General features: G+C 39.6%; 1 protein-coding gene across 1 annotated transcript in view; it reads left to right on the forward strand.

Moving 5' to 3' along the window:
* Window positions 1-18,233, forward strand: part of LOC131696159 (uncharacterized) — a 35,624-nt gene extending 17,391 nt beyond the window's left edge. The window contains exon 2 of the mRNA XM_058984700.1: window positions 17,508-18,233. Within this exon, the coding sequence (XP_058840683.1) occupies window positions 17,508-18,114 (607 nt within the window). The 3' untranslated portion in view covers window positions 18,115-18,233. The remainder of the gene's footprint in view (window positions 1-17,507) is intronic.
* Window positions 18,234-23,744: the final 5,511 nt, after the last annotated feature.

The raw sequence follows: 23,744 nt of genomic DNA on the forward strand, positions 1-23,744 counted from the left end.
ACTAAACATCAAAATCAGATAAGGATTCGTTTTGAAATTTCGAGGTGTACAGTACATTTCCGGTAATCTTTCCGGATTGGCCAACTGCATCCCTATCTCCTCATATTCACTTGATAGTTCAACTATTCCCCTAAATATAACCGTTTTTTATATTGAAAATTGATTCACTGGATCAAAAGATATAACCAAAAATATGCAACAAAGTCGTCCCGGTGTTTTAAGGAATAAACTTCTGTTTCCTGGTTTGTTGATGGTTTTGATTCTGTTTACTGTACGGTTTAACTCCGGGTACATTCTTACGAGCCATCTTATGGAAACTTTTCCGATCGGTCTTACAGCATCTCGCGAAATGTCCGAGCTTTCCATATAACCGGCATACCTCAGAACGTGCTGGACATTTTGGATCATTCCCCAAATGGTTTCCGGAGCATCTGCTACACTTGACCTTTTTTCATTGATTTGACATATATCTGCCGAATTAGATGCTGGTTTGTTTCGAAACTCTTGAACCTGTTACATCAGTGTCAATCATCAATTAATAAATATAAACCATAATATTTGTATTACTCACTGATATTTACGGCTTTCTCAGTCTATTATACTTAAGCAAACGTTATATTTATAGATTGCCCGACGTTTCGGCCGTTTTTGATGGCCTTTTTCAAGGGAAAACTGGAAAATTTATTCATGTCATAGTGAGTAAAAGGAAAACAGAAAGGTACAAAAAGGGGGGACATTGACATTGTGAACTTACTCTAATTTACGCGTTTTTGTCGAATTCGCTGATTGCCAACGATGGGAGGTTTGGGAATTTTGCACGAATTTTTCTGGTCGGAAATATGGGGATTTTTCGCAATAAAAGTCATCTGGGTGCACTATTGGTCACGGAGCTCGATATGCACATCCACCGGTTTACAACGTATGATTTAAAGATGGTGACCCGAAACGGTAACTATCTATCATGGGCCAAAAGTGTTCTATTACTTGTGTCTGGTTCGGAAGCTTTATTGCGGCGAGTATTGGTAGTTCTGAGTGTATGTAGAATGCCTGCGTAAGTTGTGTTGAGCCCGTCCACATCGGTGCGATGATTTACGGTGTTGAGTGTGTTCGTGATGTGGCACATTTCTAGTATCGGGAGAGCCGTCGGTCGATAGGTTCTGTCAATAATTTTGGCTTTGGTAAGATCGAAGGTATGGTTGTGTTGTATCATGTGTTCGATGAGCGCAGTCTTCTCTCCGAGACTGATCAGCTGTTCGTTGCTGTTGGTCGTACCATCAGCTATCAGTTTGTGGTACTGGTTAATATTGCTTTTATGGCCATATAGCCTGGTTCTAAGCTGGTTGCGTGTCATGCCCAAATAACTCATTGTGCAATTATCGCATGACAGGCTGTAAATGATATTAGACTGCAGCAATGGGTCAACCGAGTCTTTTGTGTTTGGCAGTAGTTTTGATACTGTGTTGATAGGCTTTGTAGCTATTTTTACATTGGGATAGTCTGGTTTGAGCATTTTCGCTATGGATGTACTGAGTGTTGGCACGTGCGGCAGGGATCTATATATCTGTTCGTTCGGTGGGTCTGTTGGACTGTGATTGCATGTTGATATGCTTTGACTGTGGTTTCTTATGGTTAATGGTGCAATGTTGGAGGCATCTTCGTGCGTGGTGTTTTTAGACCGTTGTATGAGCCTGTTTATGAGTGTGGCGGGGTAATTATTACGGCGGAGATGCTGGAAAATTGTATGCTGTATGTTGGTGGTATTATCCGTAGTGAGTCGAGTTACTCTTTCGATAAAGTTTTTGGCTACGTTCATCTTCATGGAAAGTGGGTGGAATGAATGGTAATTTAGTAGCCTGCCTGATGCTATCGGTTTTGCGTACCATTGAGTGGATAAAGTTTGGTCCGAATTGCATATCGAGCTCCGTGACCAATAGTGCACCCAGATGACTTTTATTGCGAAAAATCCCCATATTTCCGACCAGAAAAATTCGTGCAAAATTCCCAAACCTCCCATCGTTGGCAATCAGCGAATTCGACAAAAACGCGTAAATTAGAGTAAGTTCACAATGTCAATGTCCCCCCTTTTTGTACCTTTCTGTTTTCCTTTTACTCACTATGACATGAATAAATTTTCCAGTTTTCCCTTGAAAAAGGCCATCAAAAACGGCCGAAACGTCGGGCAATCTATAAATATAACGTTTGCTTAAGTATAATAGACTGAGAAAGCCGTAAATATCAGTGAATATTCCGTAACCAGTCGTCAAACATCTTATTATTTGTATTACATTTATATACCTGAGCTTTAACGGACTCATGTGTACGACCAACCTTCATCATGTCGTCCAAAGGTCTATCACATTCGAAATACTTGGCTCTAAGTTTATCATCTGATTCTGTAGCGAACACTATATGATCCATAATCATATGATCCAATTGATCACCAAAATCACAGTTAACAGCTTGTGATCGTAGACGCACAACAAAATGGTCCAATTTCACCTGAGGGTTAAATTTAATTTGGCGAAATCTAAACCTCTCATAGCGTAGAGACATTTTCGGCGAGAAATAATCATCCAAAACTTCCATTGCCGCATGAAAAGGATTATCTAACACATGAGATTCCTCAAAATTTGCGGTTTGTGCGATTTTCTTAACATCTGGTCCACCGAAACACATGAGAGCTTTATACTTTTCATCGTGATTTTCAACTGACTTGAGGGCTAAATATGCCATAAATTGGTCTTTCCATGCTTCCCACCTAGAATTTGTTTGACCATCACCATTTTCTATATTGAAATCCAGCTGAATATTGTGAAATAAATTGAGTTAGTTTTCCACTGTTCTTTTTATTTGAAGAAAATTCAGTTTCAATTTATTCCTTTTATAGCTTCTAATTAGGTTACGCATCCCAGTAACCATCACATAATTGTGTTTATGTTTCTTAGCAACGGTTGTCAGGAATTTTTTTTTTCGAATCTTTTTTTTTTCTTAAGCGTGAAAAATCTAATCAATCGAACGGATCGTTCTGATTACCGATGGACCTGAGTCCCATCTTGGTCAGTTCAATCAAACGAACGGATCGTTCTGATTACCAATGGACTTGAGTCCCATCGTTAAGAAGGTAAACGAACGAACACATGGTTCTAAATTCGGATTAACACATGGAATAAATTGCTCTGAATTTCTAATATTTTATCATGATATGCACTCTACTTACACGGGACATCCTGTCAAAGTGTTTTTCTTCACAACTTGTAATGAAAACTGGACTGTGAGAAAATTCTTGAGATCTTCGCGTATTCTTCGAGATCCCACTCGTCGCCAATGTAATAGCCCAGACTAAAGACGTCAGTTACTACTGAAAGAACGGCTCTGAATGATCAGTTTATTCACAATCGGTTTCTTAGCCTACTTGATATATTTCTATACACCACACGGAACATTACCGGTTTTCATCAAATCAGAGGGCTAATTCAAAATCCGCTGAAAAAGTACAAAGAATTATACCCTTAAAGTTGCGAAAAACTTTAGCGATCAAGATGCAATCAAATTTGTTCACCGCACGCACTTGTGACCGGAGATATGGGGCTTAGAAGATACGGAACATTACTGGTTTTCATCAAATTAGAGGCCTAATTCGGAATCCGATGAAAAAGTACAAAGAATTATACCTTTAAAGTTGCGAAAAATCTTAGCAATTAAGATGCAATCAAAGTTATTCACCACGCGCAGCTGTGGCCGAAGTTATAGGGGTTTAAATATCCGGAACAGAACCGGGTTTTCATCAAATCAGGCTCCCAATCAGAAGCCGCAGCAAAATGACCTAAATCTAAATATCGAAGGAAGGTTGCGAAAAACTCCAGCAATCAAAGTGCAATAAGCATTCGAAGCTGGAGTACATTTTACTGTAAGCGTTTGAAGTGTATTTTGCTGTTAATTCACTTTGGAAATTTTAACGATCAAAACGCAGTTTTTAACGCATGGCAAACTCTTATTGCATAGTTTTGAAAGAAAGTGCTACTGGTATCTAAACAAAATGCGTCTGTTAAACTGGTAATACTACGGCACGTTCGAGTAATTCTTGTATATGGTAAAAAACGAACCTAACCAGTATCAAAAGAGAAAGATTCTGAAATGAGAATAAAATGAGATTTTGGAAAATATGCGAGCAATTTTTTCAAATCAGTTTACAATGTTTCACAGGAGTTTAAAATAAAGGAACTAATCGCAAAAATTATATAACAATATTAATTCATATGAACTTATTTCTAATCAATTGGACATAAAACAAAGGAATATGGTCGTAAAAATATCAAAAAAATAAATAAATAAAAATAAATTTTACTCTGAATCAAACTCTGATTCAGCATCCAATTCTTCGTCAGACATGTCTGACTACTCGTTTGTGCTACATTGAATTATATTGGCGGATTTCATGTAACCCCAAATGACCTCCTCGAACTCGGAATCTCGTTTTGGTTTTTTAGATTTTTTAATTATATTCGCCGCTATAAATGGATCGCTCCAAGAAAGTGCAGCCACCAACATATCCTGAATGTTTGCTTCAAGAGATACCTATCACGATTAGATATTATTAGATCAATAAAGCAATTGTCTTGACATTGTAAGCTAACTTTTCGTGATCCATATAGCCGGTTCATCTTGTGCCTACGATGCGCCAATTCTCCCGCCTCTTCAGAATAATATGCTAAAGGTATTTTTATGGTATGATTGTATAATACTTCTACTTTTTCGCCATCCAGAATCTGGGACGAGCTACTAAGGAAGCTAAGCAATCGTATCCCCTTTATAATTTCTTTCGCCATCCTTAATTTTTAATCATTTTGCGAATTTAGATGGTTCGGCTAATAATCGTCCTGACATATTACCTGATACAGCAATGAAGTTAAATTTTTAAAATATAATTAATGCTCTACTGCACTAAAATTGGATATCGGATTGAAACTGAAAGGAAACTCAACATGTTGCAAGATTTCTCGACGGAAAGTAGTAGAGGGATAAAAAACAAATTACCAGTATTCGAGTTTTCTGATCCTCCTGGTTGTGCTCTGTTCACTCTGGCAGAGAACTCTCTCTCCAATTCTCCTGATATAGTTTTAATTTTGTCCTTCATAATAGTTTTTCGATAAGTACAAGGGGCACTTGTGGGTGTTGCCATTACCAATAATAGCGTTCGCTACTTTACCGTCGATTAATGTATAAACGGCTTCGATGTTAAATTTTATTCGCATGTCTTCGATGTGTTTTATAATTGCGTGTTTGTTCAAATCGTCTGTATCGTCGAAAATTTTTTGATAAATTTTCAACGTTAGTTCGGTCGACTCTTTAGCCCATCCCATGAAGGTAGGTCGCACCATTACGTTCGATTGTGGGGCGGGATTTATCCACAACATTTGACCACCTTCAATTTCAACTGACAGCAACATAGCATTGGCCACCACAAGCGAGCCGTCTTGGCCCGTTATTCCTTCTTGATTATAATGGCTGAAGGCTGTGGCAGAGTCGAATCCACCAGCAATGCGCAACACACAACTTACTTCACCGGAATTGCGTCCCTTTATCGACTCAATTATGCTAGGGTAGCACTCGAAAAGCCGGTTGAGGTGTGCCTCAAGTAAATATCGGAATGGGACCTCCACTGAACGAAAGCCCCAATCCCAGTTCGGTTTTTCTAAACGGGGAATTATTTTGTTCCGAAATTCAATAATCTATGAAAAAAGAAATAACTTAATTCTCATGCAGTAAACTTACCAAGTCCTATGATCTTAAAATAACCATCCCAAGTTCTTTTTTGAAAAACATTGCGATCGTATTGTATTTTCTTCTACTTAACGCCAGCTCGCTTTTCAGCATCAAACTACTCTCCACTGAAGCCGGTTCTATTTTGTTTATGAGTAGCTGTTTCGCGTATTGCTCTCCGCCCATTCTCAATTTCTTTAAAATGTGGGATATGTTTTCGGAACTCTCCAATATCGCTTGTTTTTCGGCCGCCATTAAAAGTTTTTCCAAGTTTCCTTCTTCGTTTGCGAGAAGCTTACGAGCATGCAGACGTTTTACACGATGCCTCAATGCGAAAAATGGTTTTCGCTTTCGGCCCACCTTAGTCGTCCTTTTTATATTTGGAGTTGATTCATCTTCACTAACTTTTTTGTGGTTGAATTGCATCTGGAATCAAGCTATTTAAAATATTGTTATTTCTAATTAACCATTGAATCTGTTCAATAATGAATTTGAAAACGAGCATGAATTTAAATTCTTTAATTGATATAGATTATAATATATTATAGATTATAATATATTATAGTACCACCTCAGATTCAAGCCAGCAACGATTTCGTTCGTAAAACCTTGACGTTGATTGCTGTCAATCCCACCTTGTCTTAAACTGTTTTGTATAGGTTCTCATATTTATGTATACGTTTTCGACTCGAATCCACTCTTCAAGCTTGCTTTCATTTTGGTTGAAATTTATAAATTTTTCGGACAAAACTTTGTTCGTAATCATTTTGTATACTACACAACTTGCATTTCAATATGATTATTCACGTCATTGAGCAGTTGCCATGGTGAATATAGTATTGAGTGTACATCCATAATGAAGTGTATCTGTTTTTTTGTTTTGGAGGCATTTCGTGCAGATAAACATGAATGCGTTTTGATTGCTGGAGTTTTTCAAAACTTTCGATGTATAATTTTTAGTATTTTTGCTATGGCTTCTGATTGGGCGCCTGATTTGATGAAAACCCGGTTCTGTTCCGGATATTTAAACCCCTATAACTTCGGCAACAGCTGCGTGCGGTGAACAAATTTGATTGCATCTTAATTGCTAAAGTTTTTCGCAACTTTAAGGGTATAATTCTTTGTACTTTTTCAGCGGATTCTGAATTAGGTCTCTGATTTGATGAAAACCGGTAATGTTCCGGATCTTCAACGCCCCATATCTCCGGACACAAGTGCGTGCGGTGAACAAATTTGATTGCGCTTAATTTCCTAAAAAATTCCGCAACTGTTGGTATATATATTGTCATACTTTTTCAGCAGCTTTTAATTAATTGCATTTTTGGTCGGATTTCTTCCACTGTTCAGTGCATGGTTGTGTATCAGTACTCTATTCCCACGAACTATATTTATTAGCTGTCTTCGGCAAAGCTGTGGTCAAAAAAATTATTTTTCTTATTTTTACTTACAGTGATAATACAATGTATACAGTGCCACCACGCAGCAAAAATACGAACTAGTGGGTTTTCTCCATGCGAAGACGCAAGCTGCTGAACGGTGGTTGATGGAATAGGCGCTCATTTCGCGCAAAAGTGTCTTAAAAATATCTGTGTTTTCAACCAAACATCTAAGCTGTTATTTTTTCATTTTAATTTGTTACTTTAATCGCGATTTTGCCATGATTATGGTTTTTGTTTTGTGAATGGCAAAAAATGAAACACGTATCTCCATCCGATTTTCTGAAAAATCTGGGGGTCAGTCTTAACAGCCCGTGTTCCCCTATTATATCTTAATAGCAAATTTAGTAATCAATACGGATGAAAAATCATTTACGTGAGCGGAATGAAATTTGGACAACCCTTCCAGCATTGAAAAAACGCAGACACCATACTAAACGTCATAATCTAGGCACACATATTTTAAACATCCAGCGTTGTTATCGACCCGCTAGGAGGTACCATATAAACAAAATGGGAGCAAACGCCCAATCTGGCACCTAGCTATTATGCGAAAAAATGGACGCAATCGAGGGTTATGGCATACCTTTTGTACAAAAAGTTGATAACCCAAAAAATGTACCACAGCTGCGTCCAATTGAGAATTCGTGGGCTATTATGAAGCGGAGAGTATATGCCAATAATTTTAGACCTAAAACCACAGACTAACAGACATAACACTATGAGGAAATTCCCTCAAAAAACATCGATCCGACAATTTTCCCAGAACACTAGCTCCACCTTTTATTCACGATCCCAAACACTCATTTACTGGTGGGTTACCCCTCAGGTTTGGGAACAAGTTTTCACTAGTGGTCTATCCCCCATATGCTTGTTCATGTGTCAGTGGCGCCATAATTTCAAATGTGTCAGCGGTCCCAACTACAAATACATTTGAAATGACCGTTAAAGCGGACGAAGTTTTGTTTTTGAGTGTTATGTCTGTTAGTCTGTGCTAAAACTATCAAACATCTAATTATCAAAATTAAGAAATTGTCAACACTAACTTTTTCATCTGCTTTGCAAAAATTTCATGCAAACTGTCATAAAGCTTTTCGAATGGGCTCAAATTTTTTTGTACATTAATATAATAAATTAGCAAATGTTTTCATATAGAGAGAACAATCAAGAAAGATTTTTCTACAAAAAATTGCCTTTTGAATTTTGTCCAAATTTTATTCCACATACGTTACTTGTGGCTCAACATACAACATATTGAATTGGAAATGTAATATAAATTAAAAAAATTAAAGGGTTGTGTACAGGACACGACCACGGTGACATTAAAAATATAGCTTTTTTATCTATCACACATATCGACACACGTTCTTGTTCACTCGCCTGTTTTCATATGTTACAATTTGCTATATACCCTCCCCATTAAAACATAATTTATTGAAGGTCTTTTAACGGTAATCTATTAATTAATCAAGTATCTCACTAGGTGATTGGCATTATTTGGCTGATCCATCTAGTAAAAATAGGCTGGTCTGTCCAGAAAATATATTCAAAAGAAAAGTTCCATATTGAGAGCTGTGATGAGGAAACCCACGCCCGCCAACGGAAATATACAGATTCTCCATAAAATATGAAATTTCATTTTCCATTTAAATTTTCAATAATGTACTAATGAACTTAAGTAAACAATCTTAAGTGTAAGTATTTCTTGATCGATTAGTGGTGGAAAAATGAAATTATTTGATAAATTACATTGTTATGCAACGTTCGCATTACCAGTTAAAACGGGTTTTTATGCTATCTTGGTGACATTTTTCTTGTTGCTAATTATTAAAACGAGTTATAACTCTGTAGTGTAAACATTGTATTATTAAACCAATTCTGCAGCGTTTTATGTTATATAGGTGTTTTATGTGGTAATAGGACTGACATAATTATATCTTCAGTACAGCGGTTTGTTTCATAATTTAAAACAGATTTATTTTAAAATTTAAATTAGTATGCCCAACGGTTCTATTTGTTGTATACTTTAAAACGCAATTAGAACTGTGTTTTAAATACATAGGGTAGGACAGATATTCTGACTGGATAAACTGGGAAAACAATTTTAAGTCCAGTAACGCTTAAGACATGGCTTGAATTTGAATCGAAAAAGAACACCCGCTTCAACTGCTGCTGGGACGGTAAGTTCTGTTTTAAAATTTTCCGTTGTGTGCAGTACGAAACAAAAGTGTTTGAAATTAGAAAACAAAAAGTTCTGCTGGGAATGTGATTGTTTCCGATGCAATTACACTCAGATTTTTCACGCAGGGGATACAGGCCGTGTAAATGAAAACCGCGTGAATTTAAAAAAAAAACGCGTTAATGAAAACCGCGTAAATTTCAAAATCCGCGTAAAAAACCTGAGTGTACTCTCCTATATAAAATACTACGCTGCTGAACAGTGCAATAACTACAGAAGCACGTTGTCAGATGCCTTACTGATAAAAAACATATAACCGAAATATGAAACATGAAAACCAATAGGCTCTTTACCCTACGCAGCTACAAAGCGCCGTAAACATGGATTAACAAGTTACAACGCACACGCATGCATAAAAATAAATATATTTTTTTCAAACGCAACACTCTTAAGCAGCACACACCGTATTGAATTAAATCCAAACCACCCCACCCACCCACTTTGCAAATCATTCTGTGACACCGTGCTGGTACCCGAAAAATCCGCACACGGCCACCGCTGCCGAAAATGCATAGCGTCTACCGCTTAGTGTAGTGCCCAGACGCTGCAGCCATAATCTTACCCGTTCGACATAAGAACAAAAACTGATTCAAACGGGTACGCGTCACCTCTATTTATAAACTAACCGTATATGGTTTAGTCACTTAGGTGCGAGTGTGTGCAAATGCCAACGTTACCGAAAATCGATAGCGCTTATTGCATCGCCCGGAGACGACGTTGCTCGTGTGGGATAAGAGCAACAACTGATTTAAACGGACATGCGTTGCTTCTATTTATGACTTTTCGTGTTTCATTGAGCAACTAAGCTGCCCTCTTTTGACGGCTGTGTCTGAGAAATCTGCCTCACGAATGGTATTTTTCCCGTTTTTTGTGAACTTTTTAATTTTACCAATTTCCAAAAGTCTACTTTTATTGGGGAGATATTAAATTATTACCAATATTTAAGTTAGGTGTTTCTGAATCGGTTGGTGTATGAATGATTAAAATCCATCTAGTAATATCGGAGTTATAAGCGTGCAAACCTTACATAGTTTCGTTACATGGGAGATAGTTTAGATTTTAGAATGACACCTAGCCCCAGATAGTGGAGTAAGACATTTTTAATGTCAAAAACATAATCATAGGGTAAGGTGGGGCAAATCCGACCTAGTAAATGGTTTTGGCTGTAAAATGCTCATTTAACATCGGATCAAGTCGTTTTATATATCAAATTAAAGGTTAATCTCCTGGGCAACTTTCTATATATAGCATTTTATTTGGATTTTGGGAATATCTTGTGATACAAGCGTTTCACAAAAATAATCATTTTTGCTGTTTTCAAAAATGGTGGGGTAAACCCGACCCCCTATGTCTTTGGTTGATTTAGTGCAACTATTATCCAAATTTTGTGGTTTTTCAATGATAAATCAATGAATGTTGTGTTGTTGAATTGTAACATGAAGAAAATGCAGTTCAATGTCAATCTTGGAATGCTAAAATCACGAGCAGTAGCACGTAATGATATTCCTATTTGCATCGGAGCAATTGCTCGACGAATACTATAATCATCATGTTTTTGTGTCTTTCGTTTGTAATTATGAACCATTATGCATAAAAATAATAAATAATAACAATAAAAATATATTCCAATCTGAAAAATCAAATTTTTCTTAGCAAAAAAGCGGTCAGATTTACCCCACTATTTAGTGGTCGGATTTGCCCCACCGCGTCATTTTTCATTACGATGCAATTAAAAAAAATATGAAAAAGGTTGAACTAATTCCTTCTATGCACTTTGTAGGACTTTAATCAAAGAATTTAAATTCACTTAAATTTATTATGCAATCACTTTAACAATCAGAAATATCCTGTAGTCAATGATGCACAAAAGTCAAATCAAAAGTTCTAAAAACACACCTTTTGTCGTTTGAGCATCTCAATGTAGACTGATGAAATGCTGTCATACCACCATTATGATTATTTTCGATGCTCTACACGACAGCATTGATATTAGTTCGCGTAGTGCTTCTGATTTTCGGTAACAGAGGGGGGTCGGGTTTACCCAACGGTCGGATTTGCCCCACTTTACCCTATACAAAATAAAATATAACAAAAGCGTTAGATACTCCTATGAGTCAAACCAGATTTCAAATGGAATAAATTCATGAATAGTGAAAGTATCATGTTCCCTCCCCAAGGTTTAGGGGTTTGACGGTATTGCAAACATCATCAAGCATCAATTGCTTTAAGATGGGTATTGCATTACGCCTCGATAGTGGTGCATCGAGGAGACCGAGAGGGCTTATGCGCCTTTTTTATGTTATATGTCTTTTCATACTCCGCACCAGCGCATACCAATGCTAAACCACTGGTCTATGGGCGGTGACGTGGCCGACTGGCGGATCGACGAAGATTGACTTTTGCTGTGCCATGTTTGCAAATATTGTTCTGGTATTCGTGGACGGGGCTCACGGAGGGAGTCATTGTGTGTCCATTTATCGGTCGACTTCGTCATCGTGTATATACTAATTAAATTAATTTAATAATTAAATTAATTTAATAAAGTAGAATAAGTAGAAACCTATTAGTTGTAGCTTTGTGATAATCGTAGTTTTTCGTACTAGTGTACAACTATTATGTGCTAGTCGTATGTGTATCTATGTATGTATTCGTCTGAGTGTTTGTGACAGTTGGGTCAGGGAATGGATGCAGAACTGACGTATATGATAGAATAGTGGCTAATACTTCTGGTGATCAATCTGAGCATTTGGTTCTATTCATTGGGGAAAGTCGGGCTGGATAAATTAGGGTAAAATAAATTTACCGACGCACGTGAGTCATCCATTCCCGGCCAGCATATAGCATGATGAAAGTCTAATAGCATGCAATTGTTGGTAATGATAAATATACACCATTTGCTGCATTTAGACGAGTTTGATTGCTTGTTACATGTGTTTTTCTATTCTATTTCATTGGTCTGTTTCTTTTGTGCATCTATTAGTTTGCTTTTCCATTATTTATGTATACCAAAATAGTATTGTTCAATTTATACACTTCTAGTCAAGCTCTTTGCATCTTTTTTTTCTTTATTCAGCATGCTATGATTCCGTTTATTAGTATATCTCTACTATACGCTATCTATACTCATATATGTACAAACGCTCGTGGCCTTCGCGATAACACAGGCCTGGCCACGGGCGCGACCATGCAGTTGCAGTAATCCACATATACTTGCGCCCGCGATTTCGCCTACATGAAAACACGCCGGTAGTTAAGTAAACGTGGCATCTTTAAACTTCCAAACGCGGTCTCAAACATTAACCTACACCTCAGTTTATCAGTCTGGACTAATGCCTTCATTTGAACCAATCAAAAAAGTGACGCTCATATTCACTAAACAACACGTTCCATGGTGACATGACCTGGAACTCAAGTTTCCCCATAGGGAAACGGACTACCATCTGTACCATACACTAAAAATTAAGCATCAGATTCACGGTCCGCGCGCGATCAAACAAGAATACACGCTACATCATTATAAAATCAAAATTATACACGCGAAGTCACAAACACGTGACAATCACGTTAATATACAAATGCTTGAGCCCTTCGCGACCATCCCCGGCACCTACACCCGTGATCTCGTAAACATGATAATATCTCGGTGATAAAGTGAATGTCTCAGCTCCTATAAATTTTCAAACGCGGTCTCAATCGTGAATCTAAAAACTCCCACACTCGCACGATCATGAATCGGTCACTTCCGGATGTTTCTATCCTTGATATCAGCAGACCAGGTGCATGCCTTCTGTACGCGATGGACGCTTCCAGCACGATCGAGCAACGCGTCATAGTGGCGTGCGCTGATTGGCTAGAGCAGTGAACGAGCCATTATATAAACCCGCGAGATGCGATTCCCTATTCATTCAGTGTTGTACCATTAACAAGTAAACATCAAGAATAAAAGCAAAACAGAAAACAATTTTTCATTCGCGAGAGAGAAAACCCATCGAGTATCAGAGTAGAGCCAGCCTGGTCAACACGGCGACCAGAAGCAGCTTGCGAGAAAGTGTATCACTCAGCATCGGTCAGCGAGAGAGCCCCACCCAGCGAGCGTGCTGTTTTTTTTTGCTTCCTCCATCGTCGCGAACTATCGAGACGATTAGCGAGCGTGGTGTGTCTGCTATTGCTGATATTACCATCGGCGTCGTACCTGTGCGGCTGGTGTGAGGATTGAAACGAATGATTTGGTCAACAAGGCGACCAGCGTTTCATCCTTGATAAGTAAAGAATTAAATTTGAAGTTTCCATTCTAAGTGAGGTGTTTTTCCGCTGTAACTGTGGTGTGCACAGCTGTACGAAATTCATCGTGTATGCTACTGGTGACTGTGACGTGCACAGTACCTGGTGGCTCATACGTCGTGCGCTGGCAGCTGTGGTGTTGTCTGTCGGCGGTCCTGTGGTGGCTGTGGTGTGCACAGTTATCGGTTATTTTGCATCGTACTACTGGAGCTGTGATGTGCATGGTGTCCGGTGGTTTGATAAGTGTGTGAAACAATACACCTTCAATTGGATCAATTAAAGAAATCTCTCATATCTACTGGACACCACGTTACATGGTGACATGACCGAGGACTCTAGTGATATGGGGTAACTTACTCCCTGTCAGAATGTGAATTGTACACCAAAAACCAACTATCAGAATAAAGGTCCGCGTGACCATCCAAGAACGCACGCGTATATAGGAAATGCCACACGGTTACAAAATCCAGTCTTGTACACGCGAAGTCACATGAACGTGAGCACCCGTGACAAACACGTTAGCATACGAACGCTTAAGCCCTTCGCGATTAACAACGCGCACCTAATTCGCGATCGCGCAAACTTAGTATCATCCCGGTAATAAGGAGAACGTTTTAGCACTCACGAAGTTTCAAACGCTGTCTCAAACACGAACCTACAAACGTCCGTTTTCGCGCGCTCATGAATTTGTCACGTCCTGAAACCATTACTCTCTGTCCTAAAAACTTAGGTCCATACATTCAGAGCGACCAATAAAAAAATAAAGCAAATATCCACTAGACAACGCGTTCCATGGCGACGTCACCGGGCACTCTAGTGATATGGAGAATCTCACACTCTTTTAGCATCTTAGCAGTACACCAAAAAATAAAGTATTAGATTCACGGTCCGCGCGCGATTATCCAAGAACACACGCGAATATGCGAAAGGCACACGGCTATAGAATGGAATTCATACACGCGAAGTTACATACACGTTAGCACACGCCACATACAAACTCACGCGGTCAAACACGTTAACGTACAAATGCTCGAGCTCTTCGCGATGATACACGCGATCGCGAGTCCCTACGCCCGCACATACCTGAACCGTACAATGAATATCACATTTAGAATCACGGCCCGCTACAATTGGCCTAATGCAGTGTTTTAGTGGCCGACATTGCCTGTCTCGTCTGCAAATTGTAGTATGTGATTCTGACGGAGAGCCCTTCCGAGAACCTAGCTCTACAGCTCCAGTAGGACAACTCTCGAAAAAAAATAGTGAAAGTATCATGTTCTGCCATTTAGCGACGCTGCTTGATATCCATGTGTTAAATGAGCGAGATGTGCGCCATTTGACGTTCGTTTCCTTCAAAGTTGGATTGCCTATTAATAAAAAAAGACAAAGTAATGACTGCTTGAACATGGCCCGTTGGTATCCGATTCCGCGAGTTGGAAGATAACACGACCAAGGGGTTTTGGAATCCCCCTCCCTCAACCGACGCCAGAAACAGCGAAGACAGCAAAGTAATGCCCGTTCCTCCACGTCCTGTCAGTGCCCAAATAAGTCAAGTTTTAACAAAAGCACTGTTTTTGAGCGACTTAGTGGAATGTTATATTAAACACTTTCACCGATGTCTTCCGTTTTAATTCCACTACGATGAACAAAATGCAAAAATGCACTTTACTGTTACAAATACGTTCATCATAGTGGAATTAAAACGGAAGACATCGGTAAAAGTGTTTAAAGTCAAGTTTATAACCGACTTTGCCTCGCCCACCCCTCTCAGGCCGCCAATTCCAATTCTAAGTCCGACGGTTTCTTGTCCGTCTACTGTCAAAATGTTCGAGGAATGAGAACAAAAACTCAGGATTTCTTTCTGGCGCTCTCCTCATGTGATTACGATACATTGATTACAATATTGTTCTCACATAAACAGGGTTGTGCGCTGACATACATAATTCGGAACATTCAATTCTACTAGTCAACTTCGTCGCGGAGGCGGTGCTCTTATCGCGCTAAAAAATAATCTCGCCGGTGCTGTAACAAAAATGCCGGATTTTGAATGCTTGGAACAAGTTATTGTGCGCATTTCACTACCGAATTGCTCTCTGTATATTTGTTGTATATACCTGTGGCCGAACTGCAGCCCAGTCATGTACAATGCCCACTCCTGTGCAGTTCAACAAATTCTGGATAAAGCTAGTGGTTCATACTGTGTACTAATTGCAGGCGATTATAACCTCTTCCACTACCAGGAGGCTCTTGTATGAGTTCTTTGGTGTGGGGGAGTGTGGTGGACAATTAAAAAAATATACAGCCGAATCCGTAGACCTTTTTGCAGAACACTTTTGTGGTGTATTCGCCAACCCAGCCCGGACTGCTTGCCTCCGATATTAACCTTTGCACTCGTATCAAATCTGGAAAATTATTCATCGCCAAAGATTTAAAGATTTTTCGTTCCATTGCTTCCGGACTTGGCAGCTGCATTTCAAGATGACGTACTTAATATTGAGCAATGGTGCCTGTTGAATGGTATGCAGGCAAACGTTGGCAAACGTAAGATGGTAAGTTCCAGGTGATCCTCCACTCTATCCCATAATAAGTACTTGCGCCAAAGCCGCGTCATCAAAAGTGTAGACTCCTTTAGTGATTTGGGAGTGCTGTTTGATAGAAAGCTTAGCTTCTCGGATAACATCACCGCAACGACGGCTAAAGCATTCGCAACACTTGGTTTCCTGAAGCGAAATACCGCTGGCTTCGACGATTTCTATGCACTGAAATCTCTATATTGCGGATTGGTGCGAAGCATTTTGGAGTATGTTGTGCAAGTGTGGGCTCCTTATCACAATGTCCAAATAAACCGGTTAGAGCACGTTTAAAAATATTTCGTGCGATTTGCTCTAAGAAATTTGCCGTGAAATGACCCTGCCCATCTACCACATTATAACGATAGATGCATGCTGCTTCAGTTGCCGACGTTGGAGTTCCGCCGCACATTCTTGCAAATAATGTTTATATTCGATATGTTGTGTAGTAATATTGACTGCCCAGCTATTCTTGCACGGATTAATGTGTTTGTACCTTCCCGTGCTCTAGGAAACCGTCCTCTTTTGTGGATTCCTAGACACCGTACTGTTTATGGTCAAAACATCATCAGCTGTTACAAATTCAACGAAACCTCTCATTTGTTTGATTTTAATCTAGTCTCTAAGTTAGCAATTAGGAATTTTAAATAATTTAAAAGCTTGATAGTATATTATTTTTATATAATCTGTACGGTATCTACCGAGGATTGGAACAAATAAATTATTAAAGCGGCATACATTCCTGCATTGTAACCTAAACCTATTCCAATGATAAATGTGATAGTGAAATTATAAAGTGATAAGAACCCTATTATTTACTCCATTTACTGAACCGTTAGAACGTTAAATAATAAGTTTGTGGGGACAACGCAAGGGAAACTAGAAGTGACAGAGTCTAGTGAGAAACCCTTATAGTGTCTTTAGAATGCAACCTTTGTCTTTAACTGGAGTATTATGAACCATAATAATATTCATACCAAAGTATGAGCAATTTGTCCAAAATTTATCGATTAGTAGATTCTAAAACGCTTATGTTTGAATAGGTAAATCACCCTAATAATAATGTTTCCCTCGATACATATTTCTTTTTGTGTGGGTCGCTGATAAGATATGTATTTTATGCAAGCAAGAGCTCCCGCTCGAGCAACTTTTTTCGCAATGCTAGCTCGACAGAATTTATTTACATTCTGAATAATCTTGTTACATTTATTTTCTTCGCAGAACAAAATCCTTCAGCGCGGGATCGTCCTATGACACAAATCCGGCAATTCCGACGCCTCAAAATTCCACAATAACGATCGAGGATATTCTTTCCTATCAGCGCTCACGTATAGCTGACGAGATGATCGAATTCCAATACCCGAACGGGTTGTACGACAATGGAGCCACCAAACTGTCCGATCTGACACCCGAAACAAATGGCCAACCGGTACGCAGTATTATCGTCACCACGTGGCGATCCGGGTCGACTTTTCTAGGGGACATACTGAATGCAATGCCCGGAAATTACTATCACTACGAGCCGCTGCTGGACTTTGACATTATCCAGATCCGGGGTCCACCGAACGATCGGATCGCCATACACAACCTCAAGCAACTGCTCAAGTGCGATTACACCGAGATGGACAGTTATCTCGAGTTTGGCAAGACGCATAACTATTTATTCAGTCACAACACTCGCCTCTGGCGGCACTGCCGATTGTTTCCACAGTTTTGCTACGAGCCAAAGTTCCTGGGGCCGTTTTGCAAGCTGTTCCCACTGCAGAGCATGAAAGTGGTGCGCCTGAGGGCGTCACTCGTAACGCCACTGCTGGAGGACGAAAGGTAAGTGGCGCGAACATAGCATGTAGTAGTTTATTTATTTCTTTTTTGGCTCCAGCTACCGGGGCACTGCCGAATCGATACGCTTTGGTGGTGCATTACACGTGGGGAATGTTTTTGGGTCACTCTGGCTTCTGGGTACGCTTGTACCAAGCAATGAGTTTTCTTTTCTAGCGCTAGTTGAGGTTTCGCAAAAATATCAAAACTTGCAGCACTCGCCATGTGACTTGATAAGTCATTGTTCCCGAACAAAACTGGTACAGTGCGGCAGTTAGCATTTTTATCTCTATCCATAACTCAGGATCCTATAAAGATTGTATGTAGGTACTGGAAAAAAAACTATAATACATATGGAGAGAGCAAAACCACCAAACAGTAAAACATTGCACACGGTACAATGCGGTTTTTTTCTGTGAGCCATCCGTCGCTCTTCTCATTCGTCTCCATTTGCTGAATTGTTTTTATATGACGCGATGCCGGAATTGATTGCATATGTTCGCTGTTACTGCAGCTGACGGTACTGGGTCAACAAGGAATACATAGTTCCATGTGGCGACTCGGAAGTTGCAAAAGTATTTTCCAGCAGCACAGTGTTACAAATTGCAATTAATAATTCATAACTTTCTCTTTCTGCCGCGAACAAGAACTAAAGACTAGGGCTGCAACTGGTGAGCAAAAACGGAGCAATCGAAATGGAATTCGTTAACTCTGTATAAACTATCTGCATCGCGGTACTTAACGGTACCTTAAAACTTTGTCCGAAGAGCAACAATATATGTATGTCACACATTGTAATTCCGGCGGTTTGCGAATGGTGTATTTTATGGGGATTGACAACGATGTTTCTAGATGGCACGGATGGTGCAGGCGAGTTGGACAAAGGGCGAATAGCAGCTTCCAAAATGATTTATATCTATTCCGCTAGTGAATGATTTTTCTAGATGGTATAAATGATGACCAGTTCGTGGCTAGCATAAAACTGTGTGGGGTTTATAGATTTATTGCTTTGCTTTCATCAGGGGACGGCGTAACTGTCAGAGCTAGGCGACACAGTTTTGGTCAATTTTAGCCTTTGTGCTAGAAACTGTGGAATAGTTTTTCTATGATCAGAAGGGCACCTTCTATGAAGTAACCCATTTCTGTTAGTAACATTAACTAACTAATATTAAAATATAAGTGTTTAACTATCTGGTTTTGTCAAGACGAAATCCATACTTCTCTGCACAGAGATTCAAAAGATTTGTACGATTTGAACTTTAAGGCCACGTTTGCATGAGGTAAGATCCGTAGATTTTGAGTTTCACCTACCAGAATCCAAAAGTGTTTGAAGAATTGTGAATTTAGCATTTTTATATTTGGTCCTAATTGCTGTAGTGTTTTGCTACCTTGGAACTACATTGACTTTGTAGTGTTAATAAAGAGCTGAATTGGAGCTTCGGGACATTATCTTTCAGTAACTTAACTTACTTTTCAATTTACATTAGGAAATCGTACATATTTTATCTTTGGAACATGAATCAGTTTTTCTGTGAATAGTTGAAGGAAATCACGACTTTAAAGGGCGAACACGAAATTGTTGCGACACATTCAACAGAGCATAACTTTTTTACCATTGGGTAAAAATCAACCAAATTTTGCACACTTTCTCATTGATGTGTATTGTTTACATGCTGTCAAACTCGAAGTCGTGTTTTTCGATTCAACGAAAATGGAGGTGAACCAACGCGAGTCGAGAGAACAAATTATTTCCAAACACCTGGAATTTCCTGACCTGTCGCACCGGCAGTTGGGAAAAATGTTGAACATTCACCATTCAACCGTCTCCAGAGTGTTGAAGCGGTTCCAGGAGCGGTTGACGCGGTTGGACCACGGCAAAGAAGCTGGAAGAAAACCGGAACCGGAGAACAAAAAGACGGAGGGAAAGGTGAAACGGATGATTAAAGCAAATCCCAATGTCTCAAGCCGTGAATTGGCTAAAAAGATCGGCATGTCGCAGAGCTACGTCCAGAATGCAAAGAAGAGAGCTGGACTACATACATACAAGATACAGAACTTCCCAAACCGCGATGAGCGGCAACAATCGACGGCTAAAACTCGGGCACGGAAGCTGTACGAGAAGATGCTGACACAATATGGCTGCTGTGTGATGGACGACGAAATGTATATAAAAGCCGATTTTAAGCAAATTCCGGGGTTGGAGTTTTTCATCGGCAAGATTAAGTTCTATGTGGACGACAAATTTAAGAAGAAGAAAATGTCGAAGTTCGCCTCCAAATATCTCATTTGGCAGGTCATCTGCTCTTGCGAACTGAGGAGTGAGCCCTTCGTGACAAAGCGCACAGTAAATGGCGAGATCTACAAATCTGAGTGCCTCGAGAAGCGCCTTTTGCCGTTCTTACAGCAGCACGACGAAGCTTCGCTATTTTGGCCAGATTTGGCATCATGCCACTATTCTAAAAGAGGCCAATTCTGTCCATTTTGTTCCAAAGGACATAAATCCGCCAAACTGTCCGGAGCTGCGCCCGGTGGAGTAGTACTGGGTAATAATGAAGCGGGAACTTCGGAAACTTAGAAACTGACACCGGATGACACTGTAAAGGCTTTGATGGAGGGCATCAAGCGAAAATGCGTTCAATTTTACACTCAAGGCTCCATCGATTAACTTTTCTTTTGATTTTTTAAATAAATATATGTATAAAACTACCCTAAAATTTTGGTTTCATATTAAACATTATAAGAAAATTGGCATGACATTTTCGGTGTCGCAATAATTTCGTGTTCGCCCTTTGTTAGATTTGCACATTATTCTTTATATTCAAAAGAACGAACATGTGCTTTTATACTTGGCCGGCGAGCGGAGAAACCATTAATTTTTGCTGATAAATTGTTGTTAAGGACACTTCTATTCAGCCTACAACAATGAAGAATATTTTTTTGCACTCAATGTTTTTTATATTTATTGGCATGAATGTTTAGGATCACCAGTAAACGTGGTTGATCCGGACTTCTACGAATATCTTCTTACATGGACGATTATTCTATGCAGAACTGAATCTTGCAGAAACATAACATTCATAAAAGAGTGAATATCTTTCTGAAGTACACTCATAAAATTGGTTTGTGATTGAAACGATTCATAACCTCGCTTCGGGCGAGAATAGATATCCCAGGAATGGAATTCGCTCTCGCACCCTTTTCTCTGCGAAAGGCAAATGCAAGTTTGATAACAAGCCCTAACCTTAACTGAATTGTCGAGGCGTAGTAGAATAGTATTGCAATTGGACGATACGAATTGTGGTCGAGAACTGGTTATCCCGGTTTATTAATTACAATAAATGTTACTTGTCTCCAGTCCTGTTTCTACTCAGCTGTAGAAACCAGTTCTATATATTCAATTTGTAAGTAGCGGATTAACCACTGCTCGGGTTATGATTGCCCGGTCGACCCTTGTCAGGGCGGCCTAGGTACCTCTACACGAATTTCGGAATGCAAATAAATTTTACCGTGTTTATTTCTTCCAATTATCCACTTTACTGCAGCTGCTGGTTTCTCACTGCTGCCGGCGAGAAGGCGGGTGATCTCGTCCGACCGGCCGGGACAACAACGGCCGAGTTCTCCTGGAATTACTACTGGCTGCTCCGGCAGATGTTCTTACCGATTAGCTAGGAAAGTGAGCAAGGCTCTTTTGTAGGAACCTTCTTGTGACTGGGCGAGTAATCGCCCTGTGAATGGCCCAGGTAGATATCGCTGTGACCTGCCTCAGGTGGATCCGCTGTCACACCTGCTTCGCTCTCCTTGACGATCAGCAGTGAAGGAGAGCTAGGCTCGTTCGGCTGATCTTCTACTGCGAGAGCGGCTTGGCGCTTTCTGGGTCCTTTGTGGTTAGCCGGGGAAGCGAGTGGCTCCTTAACGATTAGCTTCCGTAATCGGCCACCCGACACCAGACCAAAGTTCTCGAACCACGAGACGGCACTTTTGCGAAAATTTCCACACACATGCGTTATTTGGCGGGCTGGATTTTTCCAGCAACACATCGGCCACCGGCAAACCGACCTGATCTGCAACGTGGTCCGAAACTAACTGGATCAACTACGATGGCCGTCTCTCGCACGATGTACATAAACCGCTCGCCTTGCACCACCGCCGTCGCTCTGGCCTATCCAACCATATATTACTTATTCACAAACATAAAACAAAAATTATCTAACCCATCTGCACGAACAAAACCGTTCACAAACGCGAAAATGAACTAAAATTTACAACTTTAATGTGAACGGTACAAAACAGCGGTGAGCTTTATTTTGTGTAAATAAATACACTCTACGGAGAGTATACACAAAAACAGGTATATTTCCACCCAGTGCTAAATTGTACCCTGACGAAATACAAATTATCGACTCGGATCATCGTTAGTTTCGTTGCACTGAATCGGGCACTGCCTTGAAATCCCTTAAGCAGATTATGAGTTCGCTAGTTGTACAGTGAAGACCCGATTTTATCAGCTTTTTGGCCCGATTTTATCAGCCTCATATGAAAATTGATAGTTGGTAGTTTGATGGGCTGCAGACGAACCAAGTTGAATTCGAGTAAATCCATTCTTGAGCATATTTTTCTTAAGAGATCCGAAGAATGCAAAAAAAAATTAAATTTTGCGCTGTCAGACCCCCTTAAGGGAAATTTAAGCTGAATAATCAAGAAAAGTATGAGGCTATATCTAGGGACTAAAGAAGAATATGTTAAGAGCTTCGGTTTCTTAAAAAGAAAGAAAAAATTGTGTCCCGATTTTGTCAATGCCCCATTTTATCAGCCTAAAATTCACTGATAAAAACGGGTCTTCACTGTATTACCGAGACTTTGTCTTCTAAGGAGCAACTATTGAAATCGAGAGCCATTACTTCGTTGTATTGGTTCGTATCCGTGTATAAAGTACTAAATTAAAAGTCCAACACTATTCAATTTTCAATTGTTTACAACGCACTACAAAATATATTTCATCTATATTTTTCAATTTTCGGACAAACTATTTTATATCGCATAAAAGAAAAAGAGATTCTGGTTTCATAAACTATTCCAACATTTGTGTCATCTTCAGTGTCCATATACTGCCCTATAACAGTATTTCAGGCTTTTCTGATTGGAATAATCTGTTGAGTCCTTTGATGATCGGTCACAGTACCGTCCAGCAATTCAATGAAGCTCAGTTGTAAGGTCCGATCATATTTGATGAATTTGTTTAGCACTAAAGAAATTATCCACGTTTGCAACCAAGATAATATTGACTCAAAACGGGTAGCAATTTTCAACCATTTGGCTTCGAAGCAGAAACTTGACATCGTATATTCAAGGAACTCGCGTTGCTCTCTACTTCAAATTAACAAATCTTTAAACGAACTGTTTAATTTAGTAGATTGATTACCAGTCAAATATTGCTGGAATATTATTCGGAATTCTTGCCTATTTCTCTTCAACATTAATCAACCGATTCCATGGTTGTCTATCGAATCTTGAGTGCAACTCTAGCTGATACGAGGGAATTCACTCCCTCCTAGCAACTGAATCGCACACCGAAAATTTAGTATCAAATTCACGGCCCGCGCGATCATTCAAGAACACACGCGAATACTTGAATGGAACCTG

The sequence above is a fragment of the Topomyia yanbarensis genome, unplaced genomic scaffold (genome assembly GCF_030247195.1).
Source record: "Topomyia yanbarensis strain Yona2022 unplaced genomic scaffold, ASM3024719v1 HiC_scaffold_80, whole genome shotgun sequence".
NCBI classification, from domain to species: Eukaryota; Metazoa; Arthropoda; class Insecta; order Diptera; family Culicidae; genus Topomyia; species Topomyia yanbarensis.